Source organism: Mastigoproctus giganteus, chromosome 9 (genome assembly GCF_048544385.1).
Source record: "Mastigoproctus giganteus isolate SK-2022 chromosome 9, ASM4854438v1, whole genome shotgun sequence".
In the NCBI taxonomy this organism is placed as follows: Eukaryota; Metazoa; Arthropoda; class Arachnida; order Uropygi; family Thelyphonidae; genus Mastigoproctus; species Mastigoproctus giganteus.
Window position 1 is genome coordinate 139,254,496 of NC_143583.1, and position 22,048 is coordinate 139,276,543.

At 37.4% G+C, this 22,048-nt stretch overlaps 1 protein-coding gene across 1 annotated transcript in view; it reads left to right on the plus strand.

Moving 5' to 3' along the window:
- Positions 1–22,048, plus strand: part of LOC150080769 (ras association domain-containing protein 1-like) — a 298,031-nt gene that overhangs the window by 240,720 nt on the left and 35,263 nt on the right. Inside the window, exons 7-8 of the mRNA XM_090380815.1 lie at positions 8,185–8,372; positions 8,498–8,610. Coding sequence (XP_090236941.1) covers positions 8,185–8,372; positions 8,498–8,610 — 301 coding nt within the window. The remainder of the gene's footprint in view (positions 1–8,184; positions 8,373–8,497; positions 8,611–22,048) is intronic.

Below are 22,048 nucleotides of genomic sequence, written 5' to 3' on the forward strand. Positions count from 1 at the left end.
TGCTGGAATTCCTGTAATTTATATATCTTTTTCTAGCACACCATCTGATCTTCATGTGTTATCTACTCTCTAAACCAAAATATTGTATTGCTAGACTATATAAAATTTATGTGCATAAATTCTGAAGCAGGCGTGGATTGGTAACAATCTCAATGCACTAAACTGAGTGTCGTCAGGGTCTTCCGCCTAATTGTCAACACAGAAATTCGAATTGAAGAATCGTCTCCTATTCCGAAAAAGATTGTGTATAACGTAACTCGGTAGTTTTCGTCAAGCTTGCATAAAAAATGGCGTATAACATAAAAATCCGGACATTTAGACAAATTTATAAAAATCCACCTGGACAAAAATTTTAGACAAAAAATCCGGAAAAATCCAGTTAAAAGAGGACAGATGGTAACCCTACATTAACAAACTCATGCTGTGTCTGAGCTATAACTGAAGCCAGTCTTGTCCAGATGATCCTGCAATGCTTCTTTAACCGGCGCCTCCTTAGCCAGGTGGGAAGGAGCAGCAGTGTGTAGCACATGCTTCTTGATTAGACCGAGGTTCAAGCCCGTCACCACCAAATACGGAGGATGTGGAAAGGTCAGGGAATGACCACCGCATGTCCCGGAGCAATATGGCCTTAGTTGCTAATGCTCCTAAAAACCAAATAACAAACAAACAGCTTCTTTAACCAGTGCCTCCATTAATTTCCCTGGAACAGAAGTTGAACTAACAGGTCTGTAATTACTTGTGTTGCCTTTTGATCCTCCTTTGTGAATTGGAGTCACATCTTCAGTCCATGGGTACCTCCCCTGAGTCCAAAGAAGATCTCATAATTATGACTAAGGGTTTGCTTACTTCCTTTGCTGCCTCCTTTAATATAACTGGATAGATCCCATCCACCCCAGATGCCTTTCTTATGTTTATCTTCAACAATTTCCCCTCCACTTTGCTCTCAGTTATTACAAAACCATCTAGCTCACTGCCAAAGTTTAATACACCTCCGGCATTCCCCTCCCTGAATAACTCCTTGTCTGAAAGTAGATGCAAAATACTCATTTAGTTTGTTAGCTACCTCATCAGGATCATCAACAGTTGAACCATTGATATCAAGTGGACAAATCTGATTCATTGCCTTCCTTCTAGTGTTTGCATACAAAAAGAACTCTTTGCATCCTTTGCTAAAGATTTCTGGTAATCTGTTGTTGCCTGCCTAACCTCCTTTGTGACTTGGTTACAGAGTAGCTTATATCTATCTTAGGCTTCTGTATCACCTGTTAATTTATATGTATCCCATGCATTTTTCTTCTCTGTCACATGTCTCATTAGTTAATCTGCCATCCATTTAGGCCTAAACCTTGAACAATATTTCTTAGTTGGTATGAAAGCCTAGTAGCTTCCAAGATTAATTATTTGAATGCTTCACATTTTGAATTTGCTGTTTGTAACGTCATCAGTTGGTCTCACAGTATAGAATTTAAAAACTGTCTCAGACCGCCATAGTCACCCTTAAAAAAAAAAAACCCTTCCCTTTACCCCTAATTGTAGTTACCTCTTTGAGTAAATCCCACTTCAGCACAGGTTTCTTTATCTGCAGATTCTTAATGCATGAAGAATCTCTACTGATAATCAGATCAAGAATATTACTTCCTCTAGTTGCTTCCCAAACATGCTCCTGTAGAAAACAATCATCCAATAAATCCACAAAAGCTTTGCTAGTGTGTGTGAGTGTCCAACCCACAAATTCCAGTCATTATAACTCATCAGAGCCATTAGGCCTATAACACCCTCGTACTCTCAATTTTGCTTTCCCAGTGCTTATGTCACACCAAACTGACTCGACACTGCTCTGTCCATCCATGTTAACTAACTGTACTTCCTTGGATTATATGTGTTTCTGGCGAAGGTAAAGAAAGCCCACACACGAGAAGCATGCAAAAGTTCAATGAAATTTACCGGTAAAAAGTACTTTGCCGTAACGGCATTTGTATTGTTGCTCACTCAGTAAACATACAGTGGGTGTTACCGGTCAGGAGTAGAAATTTAATCCCATTGGAGATTGAAACCCTCCCGAAGTGGAGGAGTAACTTGACCTTTTTTCTTTAGAATCACTGGTGGACTAGTGGATAAATTGTATATTAAGAAAAAAAAGGCAAAGGTAAAAAAGGAAGCCCCGCACGAGAAGCATGGCAAACTTTAAAAAAGTTTACCAGCGAAACTATGTTATGAACATTTTTTACAATGCCAGAACTTCCAATATGACTCTATTCATTATTAAATTAGTGATTCTAAAGAAAAGAGGTCAGGTACCCCCCCCCTCCACTTTGGGAGGGTTTGAAGCTCCCGTGGGAATCAACTTCTACTCCAGACTGATAACACCCACCATCTGTTTACTGAGCGAGCAACAATACAAATACCCTGATACAGCAAAGTACTTTTACCTGTAAATTTCATCGAACTTTTGCATGCTTCTCGTGTGGGCTTTCTTTACCTTAGCTTTGTTTCTTAACTAATAGCATAACCCCTCCTCCCTTCATATCCAGCAGACCGTGCTGTTGGGGGACAAAAAATAGAAAGTATTTATACAAGGTATTTTTTTATAAATAAAAAATACCTTGTATAAATATGAACCATACCAGTATCAAATACGGGACCTTGTCACCTTTCGCTTATATTCAGCTTCAGGAGCATCCCTTTTCACCATCCAACAATAATCGGCTAACACGGCAGCACTCCATTTGCTTTTTTATCTTTGTTCCATCACTTTGATGTCTTGATGGAAATGCTTACCATGTTCGTCGCTGAGAGCACCACAGTTTGGCAGAAAGAAATTCATATTTAATGACATGTTTCACCCCAGTTTTTTGTAAGAAGTAATGAGATCTTCCACAAGCTGCCTGTAGTTGTTGCTGGCTCCAACATTTCCTAGAAAACCAGTTGAAACATTTTGAAAGGAGGCTCTCGGTCCTGATTTCTCGCTATCACTAAAGACACATTTGTACTGTTTGTCTTTGAAAGTTGCCCTATTTGTGGACCAATGAAAATGCCTGCCTTAATATTCTCTGTACAGGAATACAGTACTTTGCATAGCACAGTTTCGAACAGCACGGGTTTCGCTATACCTTGTTTTACAAATTGAAAAAAAATTAACTGCATTATGCACCAATACATTTGATATGTATGTATGTATTATAATGCCAGCACGTAGGCCAATGCATTATGGATTCAAGGCCACGTTGACTGTTGTCGCAACTCCCATTATATACGGACTCTGCTAGCATTCATACATTATTAAACAGTCTAGATTCTGAGCGGTGAGGTCGTTCACTGTGAGTAAGCTGTACAAATATTTTTCGCTGTGTATTTTTATTAAAGATTATTTTTTAAAAACGTTACATCTTTATACGCAAATATGAGTGGAAAGAAGAAATGTAATGGCGTCGAGAGTTCTTCTAGATCCAAACATTGAACAAGGTATGAAAGTAAGGCAGGCGTTGCAAAATGACATTCGATGTTATAAAGAGATGTATGCAAATAAAAAGAAGAAAAGAACTGTGCAAACCAAGCTGATCAGTTATTTTTCAAAATAAAAATACAGTACATACTTCACTTATATTCTTTTGGTATGTACTTATAAGTATTTTTCATTTTTATCATTTTAATTTCTTTTTTTTTTGCAAGAACTTCGTGTGCATCAATTTATAGTAAACAAACACCTGTATATTTTTGCAACTCGACCCATATAATCAAATTGTCGGAACGCATTACATTAAAATACATACTAATAATACCTCGATCAGTGCGGTTTCGCATAGCGAGGTATTTTTTTGGCATGAATTGACCGCACTATGTGAGGTATTCCTGTATTAAGTCTTGGGAATTTCTCTTGCAAGTATTGTGTATATGGCATTAAGATGTAGCTACGAACATGCCAGTATCAAACCATGGGACCTTTTCACCTTTCACTTGTATCATTATGTGGATGCAGGACTGTTCACTTCCAAAGCCTTCACGAAATTTTTCATGAGCCCCAGTTTGATGTGGAGTGGTGGAAGCAAAACTTTATTTGGATCTACCAGAGGTTCAAACATATGTTCTTCATTTCAGGTGTTAATGATTTTAGTTGAGGCCAACTCCTCTTCTCATAGTGCATGACCTTTGCACGACTATCCCACTCACAGAGAAAGCAACATTACTTAGTGTAACCCTTTTGTAGTCCTAATAAAATGCAATTACCTTTAAATCACATATCTGCCACTCATACTTCTGATAGTGTACACCTAACAGGATGTTCTCCATGTTTGCGTATGTTTCTTATTTTTGGAGGGCATGCGCAAAAGGTATTGAAGGCGGCATATTTTCATTGTAATAACACAGCCTTAGGCTAACCTTAGAAGTGTCTATAAATAGTCACCATTCTTTGGGAATACTCCATATTCATTGCTGCCAGACCATCAAAATCCTTACATACAGTGAGTTCACCTTCTGTTTGATAGAATTTATCATAGTCTTTACTTTGAGCATGAAATGTTGTCACTTTCACAGAATGATCTAGAAGATTCCACTGTTGTAGTCTCGAGGCCAAAAGCTCTGCTTTATTCTTTGGCAGTTTGAGATCCCTGATGAGGTCATTAAACTCACTTTCTGTGATCTTATGTGGTTCAGAAGGATAAAAGTTTGGACAAAATTGTGGATCCCTTGATATAGAGAACTGCTGTACTTCTTCGTGTGTATCAAGTTGATGTTCATCAATATCTTCATCGGAGTGTACAGAAAAATGGTCGGCTGGTTCAGAAGTTCAGAAATAAGTAATACAGTGGTACCTCGGTATAAGTCCGCTTTGGAATAAGTCCAACTTGATATACGTCCTGTTTGGACGCGAAAAATTTTGTTTGGTATACGACCTTTGTTTGGAATACGACTCGCATGCTTCAAAATGAGTCACAACACCGCGCGCTACCCTTGTTTACCTCTCTCAAGACAAAGCCACGACTGAGATGCCAGACCTTACCCCCCTCTCTAAAAACCGAATAAAAGCCGACCAAGGACAGACACTAGCAAAGTACACGCGCCCGTCCTCACTCGGCTTTCCGAATAAAACCGACCGAGGACGTATGCGCGCACGGTGCGCGTTTACGTCCTCGTTCGACTGAATTCGGTTTTTGGAGAGGGGGTAAGATCTGGCATCTCTGCCACGACTGCCCACGAGCGTCAGTACGACAGTTTCTACCATTCAGTGAACAGCCCGCGCTTTAGCTCTCTGTGAATTTTCACGTGATTTTGTGTTTTTTCACGTAAATGTTTTGTAAATTCATTAACCATAAGTTCTAAGAAAGTTAATGAGAAGAGCCAAGCAACGAAGAAAATGGGGCAGGATCACCACGGAGGTGAAAAAAGAGATTGTTGATAAGTATGAAGGTGGCATGCATATCCGGGACTTGGCTGCTGCATACCGTATGCCGAGAACGACGGTATCTACGATTGTGAAAAACAAAGACGTTATTAAATCTGCTAGCGTTGCGAAGGGGGTGAAATCGATTACCAAACAAAGATTAGGGACATTGTATAATATGCCAATAACAATAAGATTTTTTTTCATGGGAACGAATTAATCATTTTCCCTTTATTTCTTATGGGAAAAATTTGTTTGGTATACGCCCTGTTTGGTATAAGTCCAAGAATCTGGAATGGATTAAGGACATATACCGAGATACCACTGTACTTCACTATTGAGGCATGGGATGAATTGCAGATGGTATATTTGGGTAGGCACTGTCCACTTTTTCTTCATTGTCATTCCTTTTCTAATGGGAGGCACCATACAGAGGTAACAGTCTGTGATGTGATTGGTTGGCTCCCTCCATATCATGAGCACTGCAAAAAGGCATAAAATGTTCCTTTCGATTCACCCACTTGTTGAATTTTGATGAACAGGTTGTTCAGCTTATGTGTGGAGGCCAGTGCTTGTCCTGGTTGTACTAAGTCTACTACCTGGTTGTACTAAGTCTTGTACTTTACACCCAAAGTACAAGAAGTAGGCCTTTTTATGGCTTGAGTTAAGGGATGCTTTTTTGAAGCTAACGTGACTTCTCCACTTACATAACAGAAGTCGTCCTGACTATTCACACAATTATGGGGCATGTTAATCTTACATGACACAAATACTGTGCGAAAAGTAGGAATCTCATAGAGAACAACCCTTAACAGAAAACAAATCACCTAGTACCTAGCCATATTTGAAGATTACTGCAACAGAGTTGAAGACACATTTGAGGCAACAATTGCCGATCACGTGATAAGAGCATGGTGGTACTGAAACTGCAGTGTTGCCATGTGTTTTACCGAGAGCCGTAGTTGATAATGTAAAGTAACTCACTAATATGAGATCCCAACTGTAATTCGAAAACGAGAGCCAATAGACAAATTTTAATGTGATTTTCATGTTCAGCAGCAACCAAACAAACAACAACAATATAAGAATTTGCCTGCTTACACACGCAACACTAAAAGATACTTACAGACTCAACACTGAACAAAACACTTATTTTAATTTTATGCTTAGATTTTTTGATATAATAAATCATAGAATTATATTAAATCCTAAAAGTATATTAGATTTCATATGTAATGTAGAAAGCACTATTTTCAATTTTTAATTATATAATGCCGCTTCCAGTGTCATAATGTTTCCTTACATTTTTGTTTTAAATTTCATATTATTTCATGTTTTTTTTTTTTTGAAAATAAAGTGATGTACAGCATACAAAAAATTTCACAATATCTATTAGCAACAGAACCACTTAACTAATATTTTTATTCTCTGCTATGATCAAATATATTTTAAAAACTGAAATTGAAATTAAAAAAACACAAATGGCTGAATATTACAGTAATCAAAGCAATCTATTGTTTACCACATGGTTTGGATTATATTTTAAACATTTATTGAAATAATTGTGCTTCTGAATTTAAAAATAACATAATACTGTATATAATGTATTATTCATCGCCAGTTATTTTAATATTCTAATATTAATTTTTATATTTGTATTCTGAAAACAGTATTATTTGCATATGCCACATGTATTTTTTATAATTTTTGCAGTATGTCAAAATCAGCACTTTATTTAAAGAAAATATAAGATAACAGAAAATGCCAACCGGGCTAGCTGGGTGGGTCAAGTACCTACCTGGCAACCCAAAGGTCGCGGGTTCGAATCCTGCCTCGGGCTTTGGGATGTGCATTATGGCCACAGAAGCCGATGCACCAACAACTAACAAAAAAAAAAAAAAAAAAAAAAAAAAAATGGTAAAGATATTTGAAATTTTTTAATCCCCTCCCCATCAGTTTATCGAATAATTTACTGACAATGACTATGTCCATCTTGGATAAACAAAACACTGACCTGGGAGGACTGCAATCAGCAAGTACCTGTACTTATTAAAAAAAAAAACACTTTTCATTGTTATATATTATTGTATATACAGTATCTTGTAGATATTTATAAATAACAATGCCGACCGGGCTAGCCGGGTAGGTAAAGTGCCTGCCTGGCAACCCAAAGGTCGCGGGTTCGATTCCCGCCTCGGGCTGGATATCACGATGGTGCCGAACCAACCGGTTGGTTGGATATCCCGGCCATGATACACGAAGGAAGCAAGAAGAAACTGGTTCCTCCGTGTATTGATCACATCATGCGAAATAAATAAATAAATAAAATAACAATAAAATTCCCTCAAAATGTATTGAGGGAAATGTGCGTTAGATCTTCCATCTGAGGAGCTTTGCTGATTTATTAATAAAAACATCATGCATTTTTTGTCTAGGGTGTCAAGAGCATTCACGCAGAAAATTATTTATGAGGTATTTTGATTTTTACTTTTTCAGTTTTGCTCCTGCAACTCTGGAGCTTTTGGAATTGTCACTCATTCAAATCCCAAACTTGGGCATTCAGATAAAAAATGACATGGATTTATATACTGTTAGTGGTATGAAATAGTTTTAAAATAATGTTGTACTGTGCTTTAAGTTCTGCTTTTTTTAATAATAAAAATGATTATTTAATGGTTATTATTCAGTAATGTTTCTTATAAGTTTGTTTTTTTTTTCTATTCTGCATATATAAGTAATCTTGTTTTGCATTTTTTCTTAACATTTTTAATTTGGCTGGTATTTATATTATTGATTTCTTATAGCAGCAGAATGGAAAAATATTTCATGGTGTCATCAGAGTGCACATGAACTTATCCCGGCCAATTAATGTGATTGCTGGAACACGTCCGCCTTCTATTTATGATATCCTAAAGGAGGAAGATGACTGCAGAAAGACATTAACATCTTTCTATCTTCCTCGAGATACTGTAAAGGCCTTGCATATAACCAGGTAAAATATAAGACTTATTATCATAGAAAAAAAATGGTGAACTGCTTGTTAAAATGAAATGAATGTTAAGAGACACTAGCTAAACGTTGTAATAATATGCTATGTTATTATTTATTTTATTTTAGTGAATATACATCAAGGGAAGTAATTAATGCCTTGTTAAAAAAGTTTAAAGTGGCTGACAATCCTCACAAGTTTGCCTTATATGAACGCTCCCAAGAAAAGGATTCTGAACAAGGTGAATATGATAATTTTGATTTATACTTTTATTGGTTAACAAAACTGTTTTTTTTTTTTTTTCCCCAAATAACAGAATATTTGGAAAAACTGAAGTCATTTTCATTCTCAAGTCTTCAAAACATCAAAAATATGGTGAAAAAATTTTTTAATGTGGCAAGCTAGAGGCCGTTAGAGATTGACAGTAAAAAAATAGCAAAAATGGACAATAGTAATATAAAATGTATAAGAGGGAATTCAACAAGGAGGGGATTGGGGGAATGCAGTTTTTTTTTATTCTTTATTGAATTTTCAAGGGTTTTACAAATTTGAGATCTGGGGCCAAACCATATTTCAAATCACAAGAAACTGCAGAATTTTTAAAATAGCCATGTGATAAAAACATCAGTATTTACCTTACTTATGACAGATAACCTTAAAATTAAAGGGGTTCAAGGAGTTATGGAGTTTTTAATTAAGGATGAAATATATGCATCATCTGGACAGATATGAAATTTTTAGGGAATTGCAGCATGACTTTGTTAAGGACAGCCGCATCTTACTAATCTAATTAGCTACTGTGATGTTGTCAGTTAGGAACCAGATGGTAAGAATAACTTATATCAGTTACTTAAATTTCAGTAAAGTTTTTTAAAAACAAATAGTTACTGTATAAATTGGAACAATGTCCATTGAGGGAAAGTTACTATTATGGACAAGGAAATGGTTTAGTGGTAGAAGATAGTTGTAATAAATGGCCAGTTGTATGAAATTGCTCTCTGTTGACTAATGTTTTTGAATGGACCTCACAATGTTTGGTGATTGGTCCTTTGCTATTTCTGATGTTTATCAATGATATTAATGTAGGAATATAAAGTTTAATATTCCTGATAATACAATTATCAGGATGACTGATAATTGTATTATCAGGCTATGCTACTTCAACAAGGTCTATATAAATTATTTGTGTAGGCTCAAAAATGGCAGCTGAGATTTAACACTGGAAAATGCAAGGTCTTGCATCTGGGTAGCAGTAATCTTAGAATAATATATACCACTTGGATATTAACAAACTCAAGATTGGGAGTAACTGTAATGGCAAGTACTAGGAGTACCAGGAGTAACTGTTATGACATACAAGATCTGTCAATAATATGTAATCACTTTACCAGTAAAGATAAAGAAGTGATTATTCCATTATATAAAACAGTGGTTTGGTCACAGTTTGAGTATTATATGCAGGTTTGTAGACCTCACTTCAGAAATTATGTGGATTTGTTGGAGAGAATAAAGAGAAGAGTGGCAGAATTGTTTAAGGGCCCAAAGGAGTATTCTTATTCAATATGGGATGATTGAGATTTATAAGACATCAAAAGCTTTGAGTAAACTAAATGCCAAGGGAATTTTTATGTTTAATCACATGACATACACACGGGGTATACATTTTAATTGAAAAGATAATTGTAGATTAGGTGTAGATTAAGAGATAATTGTAGATTAGGTAAAGGGAAAAAAATATAAATTAACAGTCTTTTTTTCAGGCTATTTCTGCATTCCTCTCTATATCACCAAAATTTCTCATTTTCTCTAAACCTAAACCACCTCAGTGATACACCAAATTGTTGTACTCACTGAATTGTCTTAGCTGCTAATTGTTATACTCACCGAATTCTCTTAGCCACTAATTGTCATACTCACCAAATTGTCATAAATTAAATTTTCACATACAGCGAAACATCATTCACCTAATTGTCTCATACGCCGAACTGTCATAATGCTATACATTCCAAATCCGGTGTAATGTTTTAATGCCAAAAATTGGACATTCGCAGATGGCCTGCCATAGAGTGTCTGGCTGTGCTCAGTGTGGTGCAAAAGACAATGAAAACAATGCATATAAAGCCATCAAACTTGACAGTTGACACCCACTAGTGTCAACTGTCAAGGTGAGCACCCTACATATTCAAGAGCTTGTTTCCAGTAGTGGAAGCAAGAAAAGGAAAATAAAATGACACAAAGCAGAGCTGAATATTCCATATCAGGAGGCAAGAAAACTGGTAATGCCAATAAGTAGCAGTAAGTCCACATATGCTCAGAAGGCTGCAGGGAAGTATTCTGTTGGAACTCAAACTGATATTACAATCTCACCAAAAGATTCTTTTGCTCTCATTGCACTGTGCTTATTGAACACTCTAAAGCCAGTACAAAATAGTCAGTCAGCTACCACTCCAATATCAATACCCCTTACTGATCCGCCTCTAAGTCAAATAATATGGAGAACACCAAAAAAAAAACTTGACTCACTGCCCTCAACAAATGAAAAAAATGGAGATAAAGGTGAAGGAAGCAAATGAAGATGTGGTTTTGGAACTTTTTGCAGAGTATGATGCAGACAATGTCCATATTTCCCCAAAAAGGAAGCCCACAGACAGACCCAAAAAATCTAAGTAATATCCACATTCAAATTTCTGCAGTGGAGCTGCCATGGTTTCCATTGAAACAGTGAAGACATCAGGGCCCTCCTGCATAAGTATGAGTCAATTTGCTTTTGCTTCCAGGAGATAGAAGGGTAAATGAGGACCCTTACGTTCATGGCTGTACTAACAGTCACTTTGCCAAGAGGAGGGAGTTCCTCAAGGATCAGTCCTAAGTGTATTGCTTTTTTGTAGTCCAAATTAATTGTGTTACTGAACAACTTCTTCCAACCATGAACGGTGCCCTCGTTATTGATGACTTTAGCATCTTTTCACATTCATGCAACACGAGGGTTATCAAAGTGCAATTGCAGCATATTGTTGTTGATCATTTCAACTGTTGAGAAATAGCTAATGGGTCCAGGTTTTCAACCTACACTGGTGTTCAAATCTTAAGGACCAGTCAGGTTTTCCTGTAGCTTCTTGTAGGAGTGGCCTGGATATGGGAAAAGCATACCAAAGGAACCTTGTGTGGTATAGAAATTATGAAGGAAACAACACCGACACAACGGAAACAAAATGGTACAGAGGGACTTTATTCAAAAATGGCAACATAGCACTGGCTCTCATGATACAGATGAATCACTGCCAAAGATGGAAAAAAGGGAAGAGGTGGTTCTCAGCAGGAGATATGGCCACTCCTAATGTTGATGCGGGCTTTGCACCGCCTGTCCATACTTAGAACAATGTTGTTGATAAGTTCTTGTGGTAACATCGTCCATTCCTCTGTCAGCACCAACTTCAGCTGGTGAACATTTTCTGATGGGTGTGAATGTGCCGCTAGGCATCTTCCCAGAGTGTCCCATATGTGTTCAATGGGATTTAGATTGGAGGAATGGACAGGCCAATCCATATGAACAATGTCCTCACTTTCCAAAAGCATATCGACAGTTGCAGTGCGATGGAGTGTTGCATTATCATCCATAAACATGAACTCAGGGCCAATGGCACTTCAGAACAGATGCACGTGGGGAAGGATTACCTCAGTACAATAGCGTGCACCAGTTACAGTACCGCCTTCCAGTATCTGGAGTTGTGTACACCATTCAAGATAATGCTTTCCCAGACGAGAACACCTCGACTGCCATATCGATCCCTTTCAGTGATGTTTGTGGGGTGATACCGTGTGCCAACCTCTCACCCGATTAGCTGATGTCCAGAATCGCTGCTGAGACTGAATGTACTCTCATCGGTAAAGAGTACCTTACCACATTGCACTGCTGTCCCGTCCTTGTGTTCGCAGATGACTTGTCTGGATTATTGAAGATCAAGATGCTATAACACACCACCAATTTGGTTTTCACTATAACAGGTCTACAACTGATGTTCACATCAAAGTCGAAGATCACATTCGAAACGCTTTTGTCAAAAAACAGCACATGGTAATGATAACTTCTGATATTACCAAAGCATTCGACACAACTTGGAGATATGGAATCCTCCAAGACTTATACAACCTTGGACTGAGACGTAACCTGCCTAGATTCATTCAGAATTTTTTACACCTTTCAAGTAAGAGTCCAGAATGAGCTGTCCAAAATTTACACACAAGAAGGAGTACTTCAGGGATCGATTTTAAGTGCCACACTTTTTGCATTATGTACCAGACATCCTAACCATGGTGGAAACATATATATGCAGACGATCTTGCTATTTCCTGGCAATCATCAAACATGGCTACCATTGAAAGACAACTACAGTTAGCAATAACCAAAATTGAAACTTTGACAAAATTTCCGAGGGGAAAACAGCAGCAATACACTTCTGTAAATTATGATTGCTTCATCCTGAACATGTATTAAAACTGAAAAGCAGAGAAATACTAATGACCAACTCCATAAGACTATTGGGTTTGATTTTAGACACCAAACTCAATTTTCATAAGCATATAAATCTACCTGTGAACTACATGCCTTCAGAAATTAAACATCCTTCCTGCAGTATCCTCAACTTCTTTGGGTGCTAACAGGCAGTCAATGCTGAATTTATATCCTGCTCTAATCCAATCATGATTAGATTACAGAAATATAGTATATGCTTCAGCTAAAAACAGCATCTTATGGTCTCTGAACACCATCCAGCATAGTGTCCTGCGATCTGCACTAGGTGCCTACAGAACCTCGCCAATACAGAGCTTGTACATAGAAGCACATGACCCTCCACTTTATCTTAGAAGACAATGCCTACTCTGCCAATACGCTGCCAAAATAAGAAGCTTTCCAACTCACCCCTGTTGGGTATACCTCAGCGATCCTCTTTGGCCAACACTCTACAAATCCAAGCCTAATGAACCTAGGCCTGCTGGGATACATCTTCAAGAAGTAATACAGAAGTGGAAAATCGACCTCCATAAAATTGCGGAAAGTAGAAATATGCCTTTGCCTCCATGGGATAGACATGATATAGGCATTGATCTATACTTTGCTTAGTGGTCAAAAAATACCATTCCACCACTTTAATATTTGATAGTTACATGCTAACTATACTTCGGAACACACTAGGAAACTCATAGTCTATACGGATAGCTCTAAGTGCCAATCACGTGTACGGGCAGCAGCTATATTCCCTTCAAATGTAATCTCAAAATCCCTTCCAGTTGTGTGCAGCATACTTTCTGCAGAACTATATGCTATCCAGCTTGCATTAAATGAAATATGTCCACAGTTGTCACTCTCTGTCCTAATATATTCGTATTCGCTCAGTGCCATCTCAGCCATACAGGGGAAACAACATTCTCATCATCCTCTCCTACAAGAAATTGGCTTTCTAATCAATCTCTGTCAGACTGAAATAACTCTTTGCTGGATCCCAGGACACTGCGAAATAGAAAGCAATGAAAAAAGCAGACAATGAAGCTAAATCAGCATAAGAACTGCCAAACAGAATAATGATAGTCCCACATATGATTTTAGTCCAATCATTATTAGAGAAAGTGAAAATGAATGGGCCCAGATATGGAAAAATCAAGTCAACAATAAACTACAGGAAATAAAACCTAATCCACAATATGGCACTCCAGCATCAGAGGAAGTCACAGAGAAGTAATGCTTGCCAAACTGCATATTGGCCATGCTCATCTATTAGCAAATAAAAATCCCCACTCAGTGTTTAATGCCAAGTTCAGCTTTCAGTAAAACACATTCTTTTGGTATGCCCTCGATTCAGAAACTCCAGATTCCTTTGTTTTCAGAGTTTATTCAATAACCAGAATCCACTTAACAGAACTTCAATAGAACTTAGGCAATTCTGCGAATCTAGATGAACTATTTAATTTTATTTACAGATCGGAGAAAGATTATAATATGAAAAATTATATGAATTTGCACCAATGCTAAACATAAGAACTGAGTCTGCAAATTAGATGATGATTATTTAAAATGTTTTTTGTAAATATTGTACATGCACACTGACAGCCAAATTAAGTGATATTGAAAGGCATCGTAATTACAAATTAATCACAAGAAAGATGAAGAGCACGTTAGTTTTCAGCATCAGAGAGTATTGCCATTCAAGAAAATTGGCAATACAGAAGGTACAAAGGCAGAAAGCAGTGTAGCATTTTTCATAGCTGTGCATTGTGCAATTGATCATAGTTGATCATTGTGTAGTTGATCACAGCTGTGCATTGTGTAATTGATCATTTGAGTGACATTTGTGAATTTCGTTTTTCAGACAATAGGGTAAGTGAGGATTTCAAACTGCGAAGAACAAAATGTACTTCAATAATATGCAATGCTATAGCATCACATTTCGTGGATAATTTAAAACTTGATTTAGGAAATAGAAACTTCAGTTTAATTATCGATGAAAGTAATGACATTAGTGTTATAAAAATATTGAGAATTGTAATACGGTACTATTCGAATTTCAAGAATCAATTTGTGGTAACTTTTCTTGACATAATCAAACTCAGTGAATGCATTGCAGAAATATATGAATCTTTGAAATCATCACTGAGAAAAGATTAAGGTTGCACTGACTTATTATTGCACTTGTACTGACAATGCATTCATAACGGTTTAAATTAACAATGATGTATAAGTAATTAAAGGCTGAGATTCCCTGCCTGCTTCTTATCAAGTGTGTATATCATTTCACTCCAACAAGTGGTGTCAATGAGTGTCTACCACAAAACAGATTTTCTTATTGTTCTCACACCCAACTGTTAAACAGGCTAAATATAACAAGCTTTATAGTTTACTGAATGATGGAGTTCCACATTTCATCACTAATAAAGCACAAAGTGCAGTTATTTTATAAATTTCATTATTCTACAACAAGTAAATTGAAACAAAACATTCAAGAAAATTTTTTCTAATCGTCTGTTGCCTTATAATTTCTTTTTAGAATGTAAAAAAAGAATAAAGCACACAAAGAGAGTCCACAGAAGCACTATAAAAAAATTTTTCTAGTGCAATAAAATTCGCTCAGTATTTTGCTGTTATTCTTGATTGTACAACTGATATCGGCCATCAAGAACAGGGCCAGATTAAGGTATTCCTGTGCCCCAGGCAGAAACATTATTTCGGCATCCTTTGCATATCCTAGAAATCTGGGTAAAGGCGCCGACTCTGAGCTATAATCAGCTTCTAAAAAACAAACTATTATTTTTAGGCCTCCCGAATAATTAAATTCATCTGCCATGCTGTGTCTCTTATGTCTGTTAATTGTGTGTTCTATGGTCGATTTGTCTGTTTTACTGGACGAAAAACCCCAGATTCTGGGGAAATCTTGCTATCTATGCCTGAGACCGACTAACTCAGCCACAGATTGAAAAAAGCCCATTAAAGTTCCTCCCGTCATTGATGGGATTTGAACCCGGACCTTTTCCACCCAGTGTGGGGAAAGGATGGTGACGATGCTACCCGCACAGACTATAATCAGTTTCTGGAGCCCCTGTGTCTGCACGGATAGCACAGTCGTATCGTCACTGTCCTCCCCACACTGGGTGGAAAAGGCCCAGGTTCAAATCTCACCGATGACGTGAGGAACTTTAATGGGGGTTTTCTCACTCCATGGCTGAGTTAGTTGGCCTCAGGCATAATTGCAAGGTATTTTCCCCATTAGTTCATCCAGCAACAACAGGCAAATCAACCAGAGAACACACACAATTTATAGACACAAAAACACATGGGTGGATATAATCAATTACAGACACAAATATGGGTTTATGTAAAATAGAAATGTAAAAAATAGCATTTATAATTACAGGAGACCTTAATAAAAAAATTTTTTTTTCCAGAGCCCCTGTAAGAATGATGCCCCAGGCGACTGCCCAGTTAGCTCGTGCCTTAATCCGGCACTAATCAGGAACAAACATCCTGGACAACTATATATGTCTCTAACAGAATGTTTTGGGTCCCATTAGGGGCTCAGCGGCTAAATAACCAGAGGAACAATGGTACACGAAACTACATATATACAAAATCCATATACCTTTAAACCTCTGTCATTGACAGTGTTCTGTTTCGACCCACAATGTATATTATTCGGAGATGGGGGAAACCCCTGGTACCGTTTGACACTAAACAGCCTCTACATTCTACACTCTACTTCCCAATACACCAGTCGGTGTGTATAAACAGTTCATAAAAGTTATCAATGTAAAGAGCAGTACCAGTAAAAATTTGTACAATGTGGTGAAACAGGAATTCAAAATATTAGGATTAGACAAAACTAATATCCAAGGGCAAGGTTATGACAATGGAACTAATATGAAAGGAAAAGTTTCAGGTGTTCAGACAGGACTTTTACAGGAAAATTCAAGGACATTTTTTACACTATGTGCTTGTCACAGTTACAATCTAGTTCTAGGGGATATGGCCAAAACCTGTCCTGATGCAACGACCTTTTTTGGGACACTTCAATGTCTATATGTGCTCTTTTCAGCATCAACAAAGAAATGATCAAAAATATGTATTAGTAGTAGTAATGACAGTGGCACTTGATGCAAGAAAGCAAATGTATGAGCTTATGCAGCATCAGCCAAAAAAAAAAAAAAGTCACACCATTCCCTCCAAATGCCTGTCCAGTTCCTCCTTAAATTTATTTAACCTATCAACTTCCACAATGACAGATGGAAGTTTGTTCCAGCAATTAACTACCCGCTGGCTAAAGGCAAATTTCCGCACATCTATTCTACATCTGTCTTTTCTTAATTTGAATTTATGTTCCCTTAGGTTCGTAATCTGAACAAGTGGAAGGATCCCATCAGAATTTAGCGTGCTCAACCCGTTCAATGCCTCAATCAGATCACCGCACAGGTGCTTAATGAAGATCCTATGTGAAGGGTCTTTTTGTAAAGCCTCTCTGTGAAACAAGGTAGGAGTGTCGAATGTGGTGTAAGGTATCAAGTTGGTGATTTTATAAATAGCATTTATAAAAGTGCATCATCGAAATCACCAACTTGATACCTTATCAGAAGATGCCCAAGCAAGAAGTGAAGCTGAATCACTAACCAGATCAAGGAATATAAGTTTCTTGTTTCTTTAATATTTTGGCATGATTTTTTTGTTTCACATAAGTAAAGAACTGCAAAGTGATTCTACAGATCTTGCTACAGCTCTTACTTCTTCATTTAAAAACCTTCTGCACTGGACGTCAAAGTATAGGGAGACTGGCTTTAAACAAATCTTAGTTGGTGCCACAAAAAAAATTATATTTATTATTACCCGTAATTGAGTACATAAACCCATATTTGTGTCTGTAAATTGCATGTGTTCTCTGGTCAATTTGCCTGTTTTGCTGAACAAAAAAATCCCAGTTACTGGTGGAAAAAACCTTGCTATTTATACCTGAGACCAACTAACTCAGCAACAGAGTGAAAAAATTCCATTAAAGTTCCTCGCATCATCGGCAGGATTCGAACCCGGCCTTTTTCCACCCGGTGTGGTGAGGACAGTGTCGATATCACTGTGCTACCCATGCAGACTAGTTGATGCCACAGAACTTGCAACAGAATTGGAAATATCTCCACAATTTCGCACAAGAAGATTACAAAAAAGAAAGAGGCACTTCAATTACCAGCCTGCTGATGAACCTATAACAAATCCTAAGGAAGCTTATAAGTAAACTACTTTAATAAAATCGTAGACAAGGCTTTGCAGTCTCTAGAGTCATATTTCTAGCAGTTAATAAAATATACTAATCTTTTTGGTTTCTTGGGTAAATTTCTAAGAATTCCAAAGGACGAGTTAAGAAAACAGATTTAGAAATCACACTTTCAGATGCTAAAATCATTGAGAGCAACGAATTGGTCAAGTCTGTGAAGGTGGCAGATATTGATGGCCATATACTAGTGAAGGAAATGGAAGCACTGTAGCCAATTCTGGAAGAATTGGCTTCAGTGTACTACATATGGGAAGCAGTAAATCCCGGAGTAAAGTATCAACTCTGTGGTACCACACTGACAGTGGTAGAGAATGAAAAGGACCTGGGGATAATTGTGCAGGCAGATATGAAGTTTTCTGGGCAGTGCAGATGGTCTGCAAGAGCAGCTCATGGTGTCTTGTCAATGGTATATAGGAATTTTTCTAGCAGGGATAAGGAGGTGATTATCCCCTTGTATAAGGCAATGGTCAGACCACACCTTGAGTATACAGGTCTGGAGGCCTCATTTTAAGAAGGATGTAGAGCTGTTGGGACGAGTACAGAGAAGGGCAACAAGATTAGTTAATGGAACAAAGGGTTGCTCTTATGAAGAAAGGTATAGGTTTTGCAAATTACAGTGTCTGGAGACTAGGCACCTGCGAGGTGATCTGATTGAGGTGTATAAAGCCTTGAATGGTTTGAGCATGCTCAATGCTGATGGGATTCTTCCTCGTGCTCAGAATAATCGCCTGAGAGGGCATAAATTCAAATTGAGGAAAGACGGTTGTATAATAGATGTGCGGAAGTTTTCCTTTAGCCAGCGGGTGGTTGATTGCTGGAACAAACTTCCATCTGTTGTTGTAGAAGTTGATAGCTTAAATAGATTCAAGGCAGAACTTTGTTGTTGTTGTTGTTGTTTGGTTTTTAGGAGCATTAGCAACTAAGGCCATATTGCTCCGGAATATGCGGTGGTCATTCCTTGACCTTTCCGCATCCTCCATATTTGGTGGTGACGGGCTCGAACCCCGGTCTAATCAAGAAGCGTGTGGTACGCACTGCTGCTCCTTCCCACCTGGCTACGGAGACGCCAGGCAGAACTTGACAAACATTTGGAGCGAGTGGATGGGTGAAATAAAGGGGGTTTTTTTTTTTTTTTTTTTTTAGGTTATATAAGCTTGCTTTCGTGCATCATGTGCCTATGTTAATGCTAGAATCGTGCTTCAAAAATCCTTTAAATATTTTACAATTTCTCGCAACTAATTACAGAGCCACTGGATTTTCAAATCTATTGATATCGCTAAGAATATTTTTAACGATTCCAGTGACTGTAGCATTTGGGGAAAGCAGCTTTTCCCGATTAAAGTTTATTAAAACTTCATTAATTAAATAATAAATATTTAAATTATTAATTATACAAATTATTTAATTAATAAATTATTTAATTGAAACATATCTAAGGTCAACAACGCTTCAAGAGAGACTCACCAGCCTTGCTATTGTATCCATTGAAAGAGAAGAAGCAAGGAATTTAAATTTTGAGAAAGTCTTCAAATATTTTACCTATAAATATCCTTGTGATTAGTTTTGTTTATATTATCACCATTTCTGGTCAATTGTTAACAAATTGTAATAATATAAAAATTACGAACAATTATTAATAGTTTTAGTTTTTCATTTTTTCATTATTTCAAAATATTGAGGGATTAATATTGAATTTTTCAAGGTGGCCCCTCATTTGCTAAGGCTGACACTGTCCCATTAAATAAGGCTATTGTTAGACTACACTTGGAATACTGTGTTCAGGTTTGGAGACTGCACCTAAAAAAAAGACATTGAGCTTTTTGAAAGGGTCCAAAGATGGGTAACTTGCCTGGTGAGATTGGCAAAAGGGCATCCATATGAGGAAAGACTTTGAATATGTGGGTGTGCATAGCTTGGAGAATAGGCACCTTAGAGGAGACTCGAGTGAGGTGTTTAAGGTTCTGAGAGGCAAAAGTAAAATGAATGAGGACAAAATTTTCACAGCTATAAATGATTCTAGAACTAGGGTCTATAAATTCAAGTTACAGGGAGAGATGATTAGACTGGATTGCAGGAAGTTTTATTTTAGCTAGCAAGTTAAATTATGAAATAAGCTACCTGCATGGGGGGTAGAGGCCGACAGTTCATGGAAATTCAAAGGTCAGCTGGATGGTTACCTACAGAAGGAGAGAAACGTGGGTTGTTTATTTCCTTTTCTTTTATTATTTATTAATTATTTATTTTATGTAATTTTTTTTATTATTGTTATTTTACTTTTTTTTTTTTTTTTTCCCCTTTGGCTGTTTTCTTTTTATTTTTATGAAAACCCCACACACGAGAGGTATTAGAACCTATAGTACTTAGTACCATGCTTGGGTTGGAGGTTGAGAAAACAAAAGAAGATATCTGTTGTCATTAGACTTGAACTTCTGTAGACTGTAATTTTCCGGAAATACGTATGAAGGAAGGTTGTTCCAGAAAATGGCAGTTGAATGAATAAACGAGGAAGATAAAAAGTTGGTTCTGTGAATTTGAAGTTGGACAGTAAATGGATGTTGGCTGGTGCCAGCACGTGTTTGGACTGTTTTGAAGGAGAGAGCAGGAATTACAGAAGCCAATTCAGAAGAACAGTGCCCATGGAAGTATCTGTAGAAAAGGCATACAGCAGAAACAGTATGTCTATGAGACAGAGAGTGGAGAGACTCTGTTAGAGAGGAGTCATTAATTAACTCATTAATAGAAGCCTGAGAGAGGTTTTGGGGACACCGCCCCAGATGTGGGAACAGTATTCCATGGTAGGGCGGATTTGCGATTTGTACAGATTGAACTGCTGTTTCGAAGAAAAGTAACTCCGAGAGCAAAAGAGAAAACCAAGTTTTTTAGATGCAGAGCAAGCAATGTTTGTAATGTGCTTGTGCCAACAGACGTTAGAAGTCAGGGTAATCCCCAAAAGAGATATATCATTTTGCCTAGAAATCGGAGTGTCACAGAAGATAAGCATAGGAGCAGAAGAATCCTGTTTGCGAGTTATAAGACAAGACTGAGTTTTAGAAAGATTGAAATCAACTAAGTTGTCTTTGCCCCACTGGAGAATTACCTGGAGATCGGCATTTAAGGAATTGGTAGCGGATATTTGAGAAGTTGAAGCTGATTGAGCAGGGCAAGGTTTTTCAAAATGGAAAGTCGAATGCAATTTGCTATCATCGGCAAAACTATGGATAGGATTTCCAGTCAATGGAAGAAGTTCATTAATATACAAGAGGAAAAGAGTGGGAGAAAGAACTGAACCTTGGGGAAAACCAGCGTTAGTGGAGAAGTTAGAAGACAGAGAGCCATATACCATCAGCCTCAGTGAGCGATCAGAGAGAAAACTGGATAAACAATTACTAAAAACAGTTGGTAAACCATAAGATGGAAGCTTGACTTTATGCCAAACACGATCGAAAGCCTTTGAGCTGTCAAGAGCAACTGCTTGTGTTTCACCAAACTTTTCCATTGAATTAGTCCATAAATGGGTAACATAAGCCAGAATATCACCAGTGGATCGACACTGACAGAATCCATACTGGCGATCGTTGATCAGACAAAACGTTTCTAGGTAGTTTTAAGAGTTGGCAGTTAATTGATTTCTTGTTGATTTCTCATTACTTTAGAAAGAGTAGAAGTAATTGCAATGGGATGATAATTGGATGGGAGGGACTTGTCACCCTTTTTAGGAACTGGCTGGATATGAGCAAATTTCCAAGCAGATGGAAAAATGCCTTTGGAATAAGGTGAAAAAAGGCAGCAAAGAACAGGAGTAAGTTCAGGAGCACAGGTTTTGAGAACAAGTGGAGAAATACCATCAGGACCTGGAGCTTTCTTAGCATCAAGATT